This window comes from Callospermophilus lateralis, assembly GCF_048772815.1.
Source record: "Callospermophilus lateralis isolate mCalLat2 chromosome 11 unlocalized genomic scaffold, mCalLat2.hap1 SUPER_11_unloc_3, whole genome shotgun sequence".
Taxonomy (NCBI): domain Eukaryota; kingdom Metazoa; phylum Chordata; class Mammalia; order Rodentia; family Sciuridae; genus Callospermophilus; species Callospermophilus lateralis.
Genome location: NW_027510155.1, coordinates 6745361 through 6764221, shown reverse-complemented (window position 1 = coordinate 6764221; position 18861 = coordinate 6745361). Strand labels below are relative to the sequence as shown.

Below are 18861 nucleotides of genomic sequence, written 5' to 3'. Positions count from 1 at the left end.
CACCCTCTTTTGATAAGAGGAGTGAATCAATTAGATTCTTCTCTTGAAAGTAGGGAACAAGGAAGTAGCAGAGCTGTCCAGAAAGGTTATAGAGAAGAGATATCTTGTATGAAGGATTCTAAAATTAGTGCATAATTTGATCCTCATGTAATTACAGCCACACCACTAAAATGACCTCTAAATTACAGTACACATGATCATCCTACAGGATAAATTGCAGCCCAAGACACTTTTCTCTATATCCAATGCAGCCAGTTTTCTTTCTGGCATTAAATAATTCTTACAGAAGCACACCAAGTAAAGTACCTGGCTTATAAGAAGTCATAATATATAATCACTCAAGAATTGCAAAATCATGCTCTATCAATGGGTTTTAAACTTTTCTGCTCTTTGAAAATCTTTTTAAAATAGTGAGACGTTCTGATTTTGGCATGGGGTGTGTTCTAAACAGTAAAAAGAATTTTTAAAAAGCTTACCAGGAGCTTCGAGTATACAGCAAAATTTGGGAACCACCAGATAGTGGTTTATTTTATGAGATTTGCTTCCACTGTTTATATATTGGGGTTTTTTTTTTTGCCTTTTAAAAAAAATTTTAAATGTATTTAATGGGAAACCATTCCACTATATAGCATAGGTTTGAAAATTCATCCTCTAATTTTTGTTCATACACAAACTGATGTGTAAATAAAGGAAGTTAATATATAAAAATATGGAAATGAGATAAGAAATGGTGGCAAGAATGGCATCAATTTCCCATGGCTTTTCAGTTTCTCTGAGGCCCTACTACACTTCTCTGTCCTTCCTCTGAAATCTCTGCATTTTTACAACAACCCTCTCTTACCTCATCTTAACTAATCTTAGTTTTTGCTTTGAAACAAGGAAGTCCTACCAGAATTAGACTGTTTATATTCAGCGATCTTAACAAATCAATACTTCATTTTAAAAAAATGATAGTTTTATTGCTTCATTTGTACAACAGTAACACATACCTACCACCTGGTGGCAGCATACCTACCTAAAAATAATAAATTATTTGGAAAGAAGCCTTTCAGAGGTTAAGATATAACACACTTAAAAAAAAAGTTTTCTGCTATATTTAGGTTAAAATTCATACTACTTTTAAGTGATACATACAGTCCCTCATTATCTGATCCCAGCATATTTCTCTACTCTAGTTTTCTGCTATATAGCGTTAATCTTCTAAATTCCAACATGACAATGATTTTAAGAATGGCTAATAATTCTTTAAGACTTTTTACAGCCTGACAAAATTCTAAAGTATTTTATACTAAAAGGCTAAATCTTTACATCAACCCCAGTATCAACATTTACAGATGAGTTACTGAGTTACAGAGAGGATAAGTATAACTTCATAAAGACATATAGCCATAAATGACAAAGTCACACTTGATCCCAGACAATCTGGGTTAGCCACAATAGGTTATACTTTTCTCAACAAAATTTTTGAAAAATTCCACTCAGATGTCTCATAAGGAACTTCTAATACAAAATATTCCAAACTGATTTCCCAATCTTGCCTGAAGTCAACAACTGAAACTGTTCTTTTTCTCTTAGTGATAACACCAACCTTCTATCCATGTTCTCTCCTTTACCAACCAATCACATTCTGATTTTATCCTCTCTATATTTCTTGATTATCCCTACACTTTCACTCCTATTTCACTGTCTCAATTGTAGTTCAACAGCCTCTAAATAGTTTTACCCTCAAGTCTATCCTCCATACAGCTGCAAAATGGATCAATCTGAAACTCAATCTTTTTAAGTATCAGTTAAAAATAATTTTTAAATGCAAAAATTTAAATGAATGAATGTATATGTAACCATATTACTCCTTGTCTTAAAACCCATCAACATATCCCACAACCTTCAGGATAAAAATCTCCTTAACATGAAATTCAAGACCCTCAGGATAGAGCCCAGACCTACCTTCTTTAGCTTCATCTCTTGCCCTATCTTGCTTATACATTTATACTCCAATAATACCAAGCTCTTGTACACCTTCCCCCAAAGAAGTCAAACTGTTCCACACCGCGGTGCTTTACTCTTCCTGTCTAATTTTCCTGAAGTTTCTACCCACACCTCTCTCCTTTTTCACCAAGTTTTTCTCAAAACTTCAAGGCTTCATTCAGAGTTTATCCATGCAAGAAGCCTTCTCTAACTGCCAAATGGAATCAGATATTCCTCCCTTGTGTTTTTCATAGAGCCAGAATTATATTACATTCCTAAATTTATAAATATCTGTTTATATTTCTGCCTACTACTAACTAAATGAATCTTGTATTTAGCAGATTCCATGTCTTTCACATTCTACAGTCTAGCACAAGATATAACAAGCAATAAGTTCACAAATGTATTTATCAAATGAGTAAATAAATGATTATCTGCACTTCACTTACTGTATTGTGGTTGACTTTCTACTCTATTAGAATGTGAAAATATTAGGGGCAGGCCTGTGGGTTTTTTTATCTCTGAATCTACACCGACTTGCATGGAGGTCAAATAAATATTAAATAGATTAATAAGACTGAAAATACCTGAGTAACAAAATGAAAGGAACATTTTAAGATCAAGACAGTGACAATGTACAGAATCAACTTGAGAAAATTAACAGAGTCAAAAAAAAAAAGCACATAAAAGGTGAGTTAGGCCTGATTATTTTAGGGTGTGAGATAGGAATAGAATGAGGCAGATTTTGAATATAAAAAAAATAGGTTTGGGATTTGGCTATGAGTATAAAAAAATAATCCCATAATGTTCAAAGGATTTTTCAACCAAGATGCATCCCGAAATAGACACTACTGTGCATAGAAAATATGATGGTGTGTGAGACAGAGAAAACTTATAACATTAAAACAATTTAAGTTCATATCCTAGGAAAAAAATAAGTATAGATTCTTCTTTCATAAAATTAAAATCTTGAGGCCTATATAAAATATTATTTCATCCTTTTAATTTACAAAAAAATAAATATCATATACAAAAATAAATCTCAAATTAAACTTTTTCTGTCAAACTTTATTTTAAAAATTGGTATTGGTTGTTTGAAGCAGAAAAATGAAAGTCATTAGAAATACTCAGACATGTAGTTCACTAAAAAGGAATTTATGCAAGTCAAAAGTAAACATTAGTTTGACAAATATAAAAGATTTCACACCAAAAATATTTATCTATTAGTAGAATATAGAATTTCTGTGACTTTTAGCTAAAACCCATTATTTCATTTAAAAAATGTCCTCCTAGTGCACATTTGTTAATGCAGTTTTTACACCTTTTCTAATACCTTGATCTTTAGAGCATCTACTAATTTATTCAACTTTCAAGGAATCAACATATACACATGCACTCAATAAAATATCAATGATGCAGGAAGTTAACTGAGAATATTGACCACACCTATGGCAACAACAACCCCCCACATCTCCCTCACACACTTTTAACACATTAAATTTGATTCTTGAACTACTATTCCATTTATAATTGGTTCCTTTTTCTATCTTCCCTGGGGAAAACAACTAGTAAAGAAACACCAACTTGAATTAAACTGAGACCTCTGAGGAATAAATAAAACCTAATTACTGAACCCCCACAATGAACAATCCTTAGAAAACAACAAGGAATTTTATAGTAGATGCAATATCAAGAAATAGAAGGCCTAGCATGCATGAGCCTCTGGGCTCAATCCCAGGGTTGCTGAGGGGCTAGGGAGTGGCTAGAGAAAGAAACTGTAGATCTTGTTAGTTTTTCAGAAATCTGTGAGTCAGAAAATCTAATCAATCAATACAATTTATAAAGTCAAATTTTTAAATAGGACTTTGTATAATATATAGAGTAGTTCTGAATCATCAAAATAACTTGAGGCTCTAAAAATGATCTCTAAAAGGGGAAACACATCAACACACACAAAAAAAATCTTGGAATTACACAAAAAATTTAGATTACATAAAAATCAGAGCAAACAGTAACCCAAAAGAGGACAGCAACTGCAAACAAGAATTACATTGTTCTTGTAAGATAAAGGAATTTTACATAGAACAAAAGAATATAGATTTAAATAAATAACCTAGGCAAAACTACTCCTGGAACAATGCTAAATTTATGAACAGTCTTAACATTTAGCACTTTTGAACAGTGTATAACCCATGAACAAATTAACCAAGCTTTAGAAGGTGTACCTAAATGGGCATTAAATATCCTAAGTTCTATTTTGGTGAAAACTACCACAAAAAGTAAAAGGGGAGTCGATATGACAATAAAAATCCTTTGTACTAGGTAGAATACATACACATGTCTATCGTGTTCACACAGAAAAATGACAGGGCTTTTTGTTATGGAAGACTAAGACATTTTTCCCCCAAAACTGATATGTATTGGTAATGATCAAGCCAAAAGGCCAACAGGTGCCCATTTGACCAGCTGGTCAAGGAATGGAATGACTCACTGCACCACAAAAAAACTCAAACTTCACCATCACGCTGTAATCAATTCACCAACAGCTTATTCAAAGGAAGTACCAGTTTAAATTTTGGTGAGCCAAACAAGCTTTAAAAAAAAAGAAAAAGAGATGGAAGATAATCCCACTGGAAATGTGTATTTCTGTCTGCTCCTCTCTTGTACACACACACACACACACTCACACACACACACACATTAATAATAATATGTAAAACAAATTCCTAACAACCAAATTACAAGATAGGTAAAGGACTTGAATAGTCTGAAGATCTACAAATGGCCAAAAAGCATACAAAAATGACACTCAGTGTCATTAGTCATCAAGAAAACAAGAATTGGGGCTGGGGATGTGGCTCAAGCGGTAGCGCGCTCGTCTGGCATGCGTGCGGCCCGGGTTCGATTCTCAGCACCATGTACAAACAAAGATGTTGTGTCCGCTTATAACTAAAAAATAAATATCAAAAAATTAAAAAAAAAAGAAAACAAGAATTAAAACCACAGTGAGAAATCCCTTTATGCCCACTAGAATGGCTATGATTTAAAAAAAGAAAACAAATTTGTTGAGATACAGAGCAACTAGAATTATCATGCATTATCAGTGGGGATGTAAAATGAAATGGTACAGTAAAATGGTAAAGCCACTATGGTAAGCAATTTGGAGATTCTTCAAAATGTTTAATGGAATTACTATAAGACCCAGAATTATTAATCCTAAATATATGCCCAAGAGAAATGAAAACAGGTATTCAAATGCTTGTATACAAATGTTCAAAGCAGCACTATTCACAATAGACAATACATAAAAACAATCTAAATGCCGATCAATGGATTAAAGTGTGAACACATTGCTGTATATACACACACTGGAATATTATTCAGTCATAAAAGAGAATGAGGCATGGACACATGCTACACAATGGCTGAACCTCAAAACATTACACTAAGTGAAAACAGCCAAACATGTAAACACCACTGCACGTGGCCCTTTTTATTTATTATTTTGAGACAGGGTCTCACTACGTGAGCTAGGGTCTCACTAAATCGATGAGACTGGCCTAGAACTTGTGATCTTCCTTCCTCAGTCTACTGAATCACTGGATTACAGGCATGTATCACCATGCCTGGCTCCCAATTAAACGGATGCTAACCAATTAAATAGAATGCCTAATTTTAATTTTATAAAAATCTTACTAAGAAATAAAAATAATGTCCCTTATCACTAATGTTTCACAATTTACCAGAACTTTTTTCTATTTGTCATATTAGAAGAAATTAATTCACATTTTAATCATCAGCAGCCTAAATTAAATGTTTAATAGTCATAGTTTAGCTCTTTCTACAAACCTTTTTATTTAACAAAAATAAGAAATGTTTTTGTTTGAAAAATTTTTGTCCCACTCTTGTCATAGTCCAATCCTTTGGATGAATTCTATCTTTTTTGTTTCCTCGTTGCTGTGGGTTATCATTCAGTAAGGATGTCTGTGGTGTTCTGTCAATAAAACTGAAAAGTGAAAAGAGGAAGTAAAATAAAAGACACATCCAAGGGACTAGATGAGAACAGGAGTGGGATAAAAATTGTCCTCAAACAAAATTATCTCTTCATTGGATTTTACTGATGCTCTGTTTTCCTGCCTTAGAGAAATTTCTTTAACATACATTTCAAGAAGCCTGTCATGTCTATTCTTTCCTCTCAACACCATGTTTTCTTTTATTTCAGCAAAGCCCAAAAGTCATGAATTAGTTTTAAATCACAGGAACACACCAGTCTCTAATGGAGGCATCAAATTGATATATCCAGAAAAAGCTTAAAAAATTGTACGTTGTAAAACTGTTATCAAATGTAACTTTGAAAATTAAGTAAGACCTGTCACAAGTATAAAAAACTAGAAAGTTAAAAAGAAATCAGAGAGGGAGAATAGCTTTCTTCACTGTGGAGCAGAATATCTGAAAATGCAAGGAACAATTTTATACCATAACTAGCTTGCCTATCAGAGCAGCACAGTAATTGAAAAATCCTATCAATAACCTAATAAGAGAGCTTACACAGAACATTACAACACTGGCATTATTCTACAAACTAAAAATGCTTGTTAAACAACAACAACAAAGAACTCATATAATTCCAAGTTACTGAATGTAGTAAAAATTTTAATTATTCAATAAATAATGATAATTATATAAAATGCTATAGAAGTATAATACTTTGGTTTTGCTGAATTCTAATACATTTGAAGTACTTTTAAAAATATAGCAAAAGTGACTGTTAGGACTAATTTCATTCTAAATACACAACTGTCCTTTAATTTTGTTCACTAATAATTAACTACTTTATTTATATAATCATAAATAATTTTACTTGGAAAAAATTAAGTCATTTAAAATGGAGTTGAAATAGTTTGGTTGATTCACTACAAGGATAGCCTATGTGGGGCCATCTCTGTCAGGAACTTGTAAATGAGGTCAAGCCCAGCTCTGAAAATATTTAATAATGTAGTTAACATCTCCAAGTATTGGGCTTCTTGCAACATCAATACTGAGGAGATAGTTGAGGACCCAACAGCAAACCAAAGAACTACCTAGCATCAGAAAAACTGAATTGCCGCAAAGTCCTTTCTACTAAGTTCCATTAGCCCTTGATTCTTACAAATCATTCCATTAACCTCAGTTTCTGGGTTCTTTTGTTACAACAAATCTAAAGCAGCAAGTTAGGGGGAAAGGCAAATGAGAAAATACAAAGCTGGACAAGCAAGTTCATAGGAAAAACCAAAAAACTGACAGCAAGGAAAATGGATAAGAATGACAAAAACAAAAAGGCAATCCATAAATGTCCAATAATATAGAATTCTGACTACATAATACAAGCGGTACTGGAGTAAGAATTAGAGTTCCAGGACTACACTAATGTAGGAGACCTAGTTATTATGCATTTCATATTCTTGTTCTGTATGAGAGTCATACAACATTAACCTGTTTATCATACTGCATGTAATATCTTTTTCTTAAAAATGATACCTGGGGCTGGGATGTACCTCAGTGGCAAAGCGTCTGCCTTGCAGTCGCAAAGCCCTGGGTTCGACCCCCAGTTCCAAAAAAGACAAAAAAAAAAGAACCCCACCAAAAAAAAAAATGATACCTGAACATTGTACCTGATCATAAAAGAATAATGTTGTAGAGAATTTGTAAAATAAAGTATAAAAAAAATTAAAATACCTATAACCCACTACCCAGAGATAACCACAACTGACATCTTGGTGCATATTTTTCAGATGTCTTCATATATAAATACTTACACGTACCTTTTTTTTTTTTTTACCTGACATTATCTATAGGCATTTTCCCAACTTGAAAAGTGTTTGTAGAATTATTTTAATGGCTACATAAAATAATTCATTCTCCTATTACTGCAGATTTTGGTCAATATAAAATACTTTACAAAGTACACTTCTATACTGTAGGGGTTGGGGTTGTGGATCAGTGGTGGAGCACTTGTTTAGCAACATGTGCAGCTCTGGTTTCAATCCTCAGCACCACATAAAAATAAATAAATAAAATAAGGGTACTGTGTCCATTTACAACTAAAAATTTTTTTTAAATTATACTATACTGTATACATGAGAATTTTAAAATGATCATTTATTATAAGGTCTTGAAAAAGGAAATTTAGAGAAATCTAGAAAGAAAGAAACAGAAGACCAATTACCAAGAAAAAGATTAAAAAGTTGTATGTTGTAAAACTGTTATCAAATGTTAACACTTAAGTCTTAAGAGTAAATGAGATACTTGGAGAACCAAGTCTCTGAAGAAATTTTGGAAAATGATCATTTTAGGTGGTTTCTGATACCAGCAATAAGAGACATCTGATTAAGAAAATTCTGGATTACTCTTATTAAATTCCAACCTAGCTGGTAACACTACACTCATTAAGAACTTATTCTGTCATTCTGCTCGTTCATCCAAGAAGCAAATGTCAGGGACTGCCCTGTACGTGAGCTAAGCCCCTCCAAAAGCCTTGAGTAAAGGGGATATTGGATTGGCAACATACGCCACACCATGTGTTATACCAAGCAAGTGGCCTTTACCCCCACTCATCAAGGAAGAGCCTCAGCTCTGGGCTTGAGCAGTACCCAACAGGATTGGGCAACCCCTGCTGAAACACTATCCCCTGCCTTATTGGGGTGGAACATTCTATCAAATGTCTTTTCCCTAAAAGACAGAGGGGTTCCAAGTGCACTTGCCCTCTTGCCCTCTTGCCTTCCAGCATGGAAGAGGACCCTTGAGGTGGCAGAGCAGGCCCACCCTCCACCTGAGAAACTGGTGTCCATGGGTTGCATGATTCTTCGCTGTTTCCTTACTTTAATGTTGCAGCCAGCTCTTTTGACCAGCTCATCTTGCCAGCATGCACAGCTGGAGAGAAGCAAACACTTATTGAATACCTGCTATATGAAAAGCACTATGCTAGGTTGCATTTAATTGATATTGAGAGTTTTCCTTATAAAATATTCTAGAAAATGAGTCAGTAGAATTTTAAATATTTTAACAAAATGTTGTGGGGGGGTAAGATCCAAAATCCAACCTCTCACTGTACTTATTACCCAGGAGCATCTATCTCTCCTACTTTGGAAAGCAGAGACTGTTGCCATTTCTCTATTTCCACCTCTTGATCTAAGTTTGCTGATTATGTGTCTGTTCAAAGTTAACTATGTTTAGTAGAACTGCTTTATAAATTTTGTTTGGTGTTGGGGACTAAACCTAGGAACTTGTGCTCTACCATTGAGCTATATCCTAGCCCATGAATAACTATATTTATAATAGTTTTTCAATCCCATTCTAAAAGCACATGTTTATACAAATGAAATAATGTACATACTTTGTTTAGTTTTTTTTGCAGTAGTGGAGATAAAGAGCAGTAGTGCTCTACCTTTGAGCTATAATGAAAGCTCCCCCCCCCTTTTTTCCCCTCAGACAGGATCTTGCCTCAGCCTCCTGAGTAGCTGGGATTACAGGTGTATACCTCTGCAACATCTAAACTATTTTTGATAATGTTGTTTTCACTCTATTTACCATGTCCCTCTCAGCCTTAATCCTTTTAATGATTGTGTAATATTCCATTGCACTTACATGGCTGAGGAATCATGACCTCAGTAAAGTATTTTATACCAGATAGCTAATGTTACAGCAAACATATGTTGCCTTAAAGGCCTCAAGGATCTCTTACTGGAAACTGGGTTCATTTCTAGGGGAAAATAAACTACAATAAAAATTAACTTAAAATGATTTTTACCCCATAGGTAGACTTTTGAAAGATAAAGAAATATATACATAAAGAAATCAAAATTCTACTTTGCCAAATCTACTTAGAGCAAGCAATTTAATTATTATGAAATGTGACTGTTCAAAGTTAACTATGTTTAGTAGAACTGCTTTACATACATTTAAGAAAGATACATTTGGTAGAAGGCAGTAAACATTCTTAGGTAACAAATAAGATATCTAACCAGAACTTCCACGCTTTTGAAAAGGTACGCAAAATTACTTTCAATTCCTTAGATGCAGAGTGTTTGCTTAGTCCCTTGCTTAACCTTGGGCTGCTAACCCTTGGGTTGCACAACTGTAAGCAATTTTGGGCTTCTGAAAATGCAAATGTTCCTTCATTTATATATCCTAGAGTAAAAAACAAAATCTACCTGTTTACATACAAGCATTTAAGTCTTAACATTAAAAGGGGGAGATTATATAAAAGTCAATTATATTTTAGAAATATGAAGCTGGTTAACCTATACATTCCTTTAACACACTTCTGATGAACATCTACTACTGCATCTCTGCAGTAAGGCCTTTCTTTCATTGATTACTGAAATCATTGACCTGGTTTCCTTTGTTTATGTGGAAGAATGAAGAAAGAAAGGAAGAGAGGAAAAATAGTTAATTGTGTTTCAAGTATGATTGTTATCCATTAGCTCTAAAAAGAATATCACCTATAAAAAGTAACTCATTGTAGGGAGGAAGGGGGCCTTTCAGGCAAGCCTAAAGAGCTGCTAAAATGTGAATTTTTTTAAAAAATGCTATTCAATTTATATTTTGTCTACGTTAAATTTTTCATGATGCCCCAAGAAGGATATCTATGCATAATACAATTTTGTAATGTTTGCATTACAATTTCCATTCATATACACACGCACACACACATAAAATCAGAACTTCACTACACACACACACACACACACACACACACGTAAAACAAATTATTTAAAGCAGGAATTCTAAAGCTTTGTTCTGTGGAATCTTTCCGTCTTCAGAACTTCCAATCCACAGGATACAAAACCAACTGCCATGACAAAGACCTCCAAACAGGAACGTACAAAGACACGCTTTTAAAAAAACGCCCCTAAAGCCAAGTTCACAGCTGGCACTTGTGGCACACTCAGGCCACTTCTGAGGCAGCTGTCACAGGCCAATCTCACACACGTCCTCGAGTGCCAGCGTGCCACCTAAGGAAGACAAGCTGCTGATCAGCGCACAAATTCCCCACTGAATAAAAGGAAAGCTCTAAATCCCCACCCTGGAAAACACAATGCCTGCACCACCCATAAAACTCCCTTTAAAAGTGAAGAGCTGAAGTTTTAAAGGCTATTGATTACCACCTAATTATCAATACGGTTTAAAGAAAAGAGAGAGAGAGGTGTTTTATTGGGGCAGTCGTGAGAAAAGAGCCACACCATTCAGTCACCATCGAAGTCTCGTCAGCTAGGTAGCAGCACCGGGCTTTACAAGTCCTAGGAAAAGGGACAGGAGAGAGGGGAGGAAACCCAGACCCTGCAGTACCTCCCTCCGAGGGCAGCCCACCGCCGGGCGCAAACTCGTTCCCCAGGCCTCCTCCCACCCTTTCCAGGCCACCGCCTCCCACCTCTGGCCCAGCGGTCCTGGCTCTCCTACCTTCGCTCTGCCAGCTTCTACCTTTCTCCTTCTTTCTTCATCCTCCATGGCTTCTGTGGGGGAGGCAGGGAAAGAACACGGAGGGGGTCGGGGGTAGAAAGGAAAAATCGGTTGAGACCGAGGTGGGACGGCTAGCACCGCGACCCAGGCCGCAGGGCCCGGCCGGGAGCTGCCTTCCCCCCCGGAACACAACCAGTCAGTTGCTGCAATCACTGGCAAATCGTCCTCCTCCACAGGAGCACAGCGGTCGCCACTGCCATCTTCGTCTCCACATAAACAGAGAGTGAGGCGGGAGTCAAGACACGTCACAATGCGCAGGCGCCTCGAACGCCGCGTTGCCTGGCAGGTGCGCCCGCGGCCCAGCGCCGCCTGGCAGGTGCGCCCGCGGCCCCGCCCAGCCGGCCTCGCGGGGCGAACGTTGTAACCCAGTCCTCAGCTCTCGCCTGGGGCTCCAGCCTGCCGGGCGACCCCCACCGTGCAGGGGATTCAGTGCTTCAAGAACACTGAAAAACCCCATGGGAAAGATGGGAGGGAGGAAGCAGCGGGATGCTAGCTTTCAACCTGGACTGACTCCCCCTGGACTCAAAGGATTGGGGGGAAACAGCTCTGTTACTTCGTTAGCCTGAGAGTCCCGCCCTTTTTCCCCCACACTGGTTCCCGCCCAATTTCGGGTTTATCCTTCAAGGCCCACCCCAAGCGCCGCCCCCAGATCGCTCTGATTTCTTTGTTCTTTGCAGGGTGACTGGGAAGTGTCCAGTCAAAATTTACTCCCCTCGCACACCTCTTAGGGGTGTCCGTTCATCAACAGTGTTCTGAAAGAAGCCTGAACTTTGAAAAATAGGCAGGAAACAAAGCCGATCTATATTAAATTTCTAGCTTTAATGACTTAAAACAAGTTACCTATCATGTCTGACCTTACCTGAAATTTTTGGAAGGGTTGTTGGTGTACTTGACTGCCCTGGTATAGTAAAACATCTGACAATGTCAGATTTTTTTGTCTCTCCTTGTAGTTTCTTCATTTACTCTGCATGTTTTTAAATAATACTCCAGGACTCCCAGTTTCTTGACGACAGAGACTTATCCTGAGTCATTTCATTATTACTGAAATGATGAGCCTACTACTTTGCATGCAAGAGACACTTGTTGGCTTGAAATGAAACGTGTTTATAAATTGAGCATTACTCTTCACCTGATCCCTTAATCCTTCTGTTTTTCTCTGTACTCTCCAATCCTCAAATCCATTCCTAGGGTGATCTACACATTGCATTGTCTCAGGTTGATAGTTTCTCCTTTTTTGAATCATGAGTTCAATCATAGAAGTAGTGTGGAGTGAAAGTTGGATTTAAAAAAGAAAAAAGAAGAATTTAAAGAACTTAAATGTACATAAACAGAGCTATTCTGCAACAGTCCTAATTTTTAAAATTTTTAAATTTTAAGATTTTGTTTTCTCAAGCTCCCCCATTGCCAACTTGCCCTGTTATCTCAACCTGAATTGAGAATTGGATGAGGTTAGACAATTTACCATAGAGAACAAAGAATTGATACCAAAAAAAGAAGTTATTTACTCGGTCATATTTCAAACAGTGCAGAGATTTAAATACTGCCTAGACTAAAGGATTGTGTTTGTAGATTCTGATTTCCTAGACGGAGGAAGCCCCAGGATATTTGATAGGTATTCCTTTTTGTTAGTGAATACTGTTTTCTCAGTGGCTGAGGAAGTCAACTATTTGTTCTGGTGTGTGCTGAAAATATTCAAGAACATCTGCTAAAGCAACAAGTTTATTTCAATATTTCCCTTCACTAATAGCAATCAACCAAATACATTGTTTTACATGTAATGGGTGCTTAATAAATATTGAAAGTTGTGTGTTGACTTCTATTAAAAGAGGAAGCATATAAAATTGGTGCTCTCAGTCTTATTTATAGCATCTGTTCATTCATACCATGTTATACCATTCACACATTCGTGTCATGACACATCATTCTCTCAAGTCATTCCCTAAAAAGATGATATTTCATAAAGAACTTGGAAAAGATGAAAGAGCCCTGGAGATAAGTGAGGGAAGAGCAAATCCAAAAGCCCTAAGCTAGAGTATGACTGATATATTAAAGGAAAAGCAGGAGGCAAGGGTGGGTATAATGGAGTGAGCAAGAAGGAAAATAGTAGAACAGAGAGGAAACAGGGCCAGATCCTGTGTTATTCTGGAGGTTATTGTAAGAACTTTGGCTTTTACTGAGTGAGATCAGGAGCCATTGAAAAATTCGTAGCAGATAAGTGACCTGACCTGACTTATGTTATTAAAGGACATCTGGCAACTATTAAGAGAAAGGACTCTGAGGGATATATTTTGTTCTTATTGCAATAATTCAAACAAGAGATAATGGGAGTTTGAACCATAGTGTAGTAGTAGTAGTAGTAGAAGCAATGATATAGGATCAGATTCTGAATATAGAACTAACAGTGCCATAGAAGTTGTAGATTGAATGTGAGGTTTGAGAAAAGAAGAGTCAAGGATGACTCTGGTGTTTTGTGGTCTGAGCTACTAAAGTGATGTAGTTGCCAGTAACTTGGAGGAGGGCAAATTTGAAGATCAAGAATTCAGTTTTGATACAGCTTAGACATAAAAATTAGGCATCCAAGAAGTAATGTTACCCTTAGAAATCTGAGTTTGAAATTCAGGATGTACACACAAGGCGTAGTCTCTCTTCTGTGTGTTCAAGTGTTGTCCTTATCTTGTACTTTTAACTTTTTAAAAATGCACTGGGTTGGGGTTAAAAATCAACCACCAAATGGATCCCAACACTAATCTGTAGCCCAGGAGCTCCAGGATGCCAGGTGTTCACATGTCTAAATCCCTTCTCAGCACAGAGAGTGAGTCAATTATCTTTTTTATAATTAAAAAAGCACAAAATTGAGTAATATCGCATAAGAGTATCAGAAACTGCCTAAGTGGAAACCCACTATTTACATTTAAAACCTGTAGTTAAAGCTGCATCCATGACAATGGGGAGGTCCTGTTTGTTGGCAAACACTAGTAGGAGGTCCCTCCTAGACTAGCTTATCTTTGGTGTACTCTCAGGAGTTCCTATGGGCCTCTTTCACAAGTTGTCATTGCTGTCTACCACAAGATCAAGCCTTGGGTATCCTGGAAGTAGTGATGTGGTAGCAGGAGGGTCTTGCAGACCTCACATGCCCCTGTGGTGAAGCTGGTGTTCTAGTACTTATTGGTCTTCACATGAAAACCTAGGTGAGAATGGTGGTCACGATTTCACCAAGCTTCAGTTGGTACATAATTGTCATCTTCCCTCCAGCATCCAGACCCACCATGAGGATGCACATCGACTGGCAACTTCCCTTAGTAACTGATCTCAGCACAGTTGCTTCTCCAATACCAAGTAGCTACCCCAAAATCAAAGATTCTCATCCTCTGCCCTTTGATCTTTTTTCTTGCCAAACCATGTATTTCTATGAGCCAGGGTCATTCTAGCAAATTCCACTTCTGTGGCCCCAATTTTGAAAGAGATAGGGAAAATCCAAAGTCTTTTTTTCTATTCTCATACAACAAATCAACACTTATGGTCACCAAAATATATGGGAAAACGAGTTTTACTTAACCAGCAACCAATTTTTCAGCAGACAACAAATGGTGTTCCATAATCCATTTCAATTCTGATGTTCTACCTAGAGTTAAAGTGAGATCCCTCAGAGTAAGCCCTCAGTCCCACAAGACTTCTCCCCACACTAATTAGTCACTTGTCACCTATACTTCTGACTAACTATAAATTAGTGTTCCCACTAACCCATCCTTGGTTTCAATTAATATCCTAGGATAGCTCACAGAACTCAGGGAACACATTTTCAAGATTTTTTTTTATATAGCATATCACAAAAGATACATGAAATAGCTAGACAAGGAATGGTTAGGGCAAGGTAAGAGGGGACACAGAGCTTCTATGCCTCATATGGGGTGCCATACACCCAACATTTCCAAGCGTTCATCAAACCAGAAGCTTTCTAAACCCCACAGATATTTTTATAAACGTTTCATCACCTAAGTATGATGGATTACATCATTGACCATTGGTGGTGAACTTAACCTCAGCTCTTCTCCATTCCCTAGAAGTCAGGAAATAGGCTCAATGTTCCAACCTCCCATCACATGCTTGTTTCTCCTGGAAACCTGTGCTCATCCTTAATATATCCAGAGGTCTCCCTGTGTTGCCTAATTAGAACAAATGACATTCCTATCACTAAGAAAATTCCAATGGATTTAGGAACTGTGTCCTATCACTCAGGAAAGCACAAAGATCTTATGAACTCCATGTCAGGAACTGGGGTCAAACATCATATAGGAAAGCAAGTTCTCCTAATGCCCTATCTACTAGGATTCTAGGACCTCTATCTATGCCATGAACTGTGGGTAGACACCAAATACATATTTCTGCATCACAATATCATGCCAGCAAATGAGGTACATGGTTTATGGTCAAGGAAGCAGACAGTAGGTTAATTACCCTGGTTAATAAGAACTACTGGGTAGTGACAGGATTGTTTGGCTGTAAATTTAACCTCTTATCATGTACAAAAGTAGCTTCCTGAGTACAGGCGATGCAAAATCAACAGGGACTTCACCCTCTGAGGTGACCTGGAGCAACCTTCAAGAATACTAGAGGAAACTGAACCTCATCATTAGCCACAACTAGCAAGGGCAAGGGCACCCACCCCTGATCTGCAAAGAGCGGATCATAGGGAGAGTTTTTTTGTTTTGTTTTCTTATTTTATGGACCAATTTACTTTGAATGGTGCAGAGTAGTTAAGAACACCATTTCCTGGTACATAAAGATGACATTTCTTCATTGTTTTCCAAGTGTAGTTGCTTTCACTTTTGTAGCCTACACAGTATATTTTTGTCATTAGGTTATCAAATCACACAGGGCAGGGCTGAAGATTTGTTTGACCTAATCTCATGTATTGTTGATCTTCTTGTGCAATCATGATGCTACAAATAAATAAACCATGCTAATTATTAATATGATTTATTAGGAAGGCACAGGGAAGTCTTCCTTCCCGCATGTTTTAACCAAGTCCCCATTCGTCATGCACCCTAATGTAATGAACAGGGCAATTTCCAAATAAACAAGTATTGCTGTAACCATTGGAGAGGCAGCTGATATTATTATTAGGAACACACATGCTGAAGCCTGATTACCTAGTTACATCCAGTGTTACTGATTTACCTCCTTGTGACTCAATTTTCTCATGTGCAACTTAAGAACAATTGTAATACCTCTTCATGGAGGGCTTATGAGGATTAAAAGAGCAAATACATACAAAGTACTTCTAACAGTGCATGGCACATATGTTCTCCATAGGGGTATTAACTGTAACTGTATTTTATCAGGAACTAAAGGAAATGTTTCTGAAACCTTGATGAGGTAGGGAAGTGGGGGGTTGTTAGGAAGTTAGATCAATTGGCTTTCCTGCAGACTTTGAGATAAATAGATTTTAATAGGAATAGAATAGCATGGCTACTCAGATGATCTAATCACCAATGCTTGAACTCAGGGGCACTCAACCACTGAACCACTGAACCACTGAACCACAACTCCAGCCCTATTTTCTGTTCTATGTAAAAGCAGGGCTCCACTATTGCCTACTTCCTCACTTTTTCTGAGGCTGGCTTTGAACTCGCCCTCCTCCTGCCTTAGCCTCCCAAGCCACCGTGATTACAGGTATGCACCATTGCGCCTAGCTGTTTGTTTGTTTTTAAGACAGAGTCTCATTGATCTCAAACTCCTAGGCTCAAGCAATCCTGTCTGGGTCTCCTAGAACTATAGTTGCATGCTACCATGGATGGCTTTCAATCATCAAATTGTTTGCTACAAAATATGTTCTAGGAATTCTTCATTAAGCATTGGAGATACCTCAGTGAGTGAGAAAATCAGGCAATAGAAGATGTGGATGAATATTCTAATGGAGGGAGATCAGAAATAGCTACATAAATACCTCATTGACTGATTCAGTCAAAATACTGTTCCAGTCGCTGGGATTGACATACAGTCCCACCTTACAGGAAATTTAAGTCTCTGTGGGCAGCCTAGGAAGGTACAGGAAAAGCCATTCACTGAATGCCAGTATTACTTTGTGTGCTGGTGAAGGGACTGAAAAGGTTGAGAAGGAGCCTTCTGGATTCAAGAGGGTAGCACCTAGTGGGTTAACACGCTCCAGGGTGTGGTCCCCAACCTTACAGATTCAGAAGCTCAGTTTACTCATGAGCATCATCCCTGTTCAGAATCTGGACTCCCAGTAATCTTATTCACAAGAAAAAGACATGTAAGTCAGTATACCCAGTGTTTATGAGGGTATATTCTCTTTTTAAAATTTTTTTTATTTATATGTGACAGCAAAATGCATTACAATTCTGATTACACATATAGAGCACAATTTTTCAAATCTCTGGTTGTATACAAAGTGTAAGTGCCCTTGAGCCATGTTATTATCTCAAGGTATGTGAGAAGGTGAGGGAGGAAGAATGGAGCCTGAATTCAAAGTCAGGTGGGTACTTAATGAGGTGGAATCAGACAAAAATAGGTTATTTACAGGCCAAAAAGTTTGGAGAGTCTCAGGTGAAATTTCTGTACCATGGACCACTCCCTTCAAGAGCCTGTTATTTCCTATGTTCATCACATTCATATTCTGTCTTCCTGGGCTGAGCTAATATCCACTCTCCTAATTTTAATTCCTTCTTGTCTTTGCTACATGATGACCATTCTGTTTGTATTAGAAGATTCGTGATTTAATAGCTTTGACTAAGCAATTTTTGCCTGATTTCTGTTTCATACCTTTTTCTTTTTCTTTCCAGATCTCTCTCAAGGTAATGTCTGCTAATAGACAATATTACATCTTGGTGGTCTTTATGAGTTTAACATACAAAGAGGATACAATATAGACCCCTGTGAACTGCCCATCATGAGATAGTTTGGGAAATCACTGGCCTGGGACAGCCCTAGAAAAATGCCACAAAGGGCCTCTGTTGAGTGGGATCTAGACATAGACTGACATGAGTAAAGAGAAACTTGCATACAGGAGGAGCACTCTGAGGGAAGTTGGGGGACAGGAAAAGAGCATGACTCATTTCAAGAACAGAGTGAAGTAAATTTCTGACAGAGAACAGATCATAAAGGGAGTGTGACTCAGGATAAGAGGCAAATAGATAGGATCCCCAATGGTGGCTTGAACTTTGAGTCATAGAGTTGAGATTATACTTTAAGAGCAGAAGGAATTTACCAAAAATTGCAGAAGAGGAAAATGTGACATATTAAAAAAAAGTCCTTGGAAAATTAATTGGGGAATAAGGCATAGAGGAGTACAGAGTTAGATTTGGAGAAAAGAAGATATGGTAGCAAATGACTCTTCAGACCTAGAAAAAGGAGAAGGCAGGATAACAAAGCTCA

At 37.3% G+C, this 18861-nt stretch overlaps 1 protein-coding gene across 1 annotated transcript in view; it reads right to left on the bottom strand.

Moving 5' to 3' along the window:
* The window catches only part of LOC143385984 (A-kinase anchor protein 9-like), a 59943-nt gene extending 48020 nt beyond the window's left edge, over positions 1 to 11923 (bottom strand). The window contains 2 exon segments of the mRNA XM_077107909.1: positions 11296 to 11672; positions 11716 to 11923. Of these exon segments, the coding sequence (XP_076964024.1) occupies positions 11296 to 11672; positions 11716 to 11923 (585 nt within the window).
* Between the last annotated feature and the right edge of the window lie 6938 nt (positions 11924 to 18861).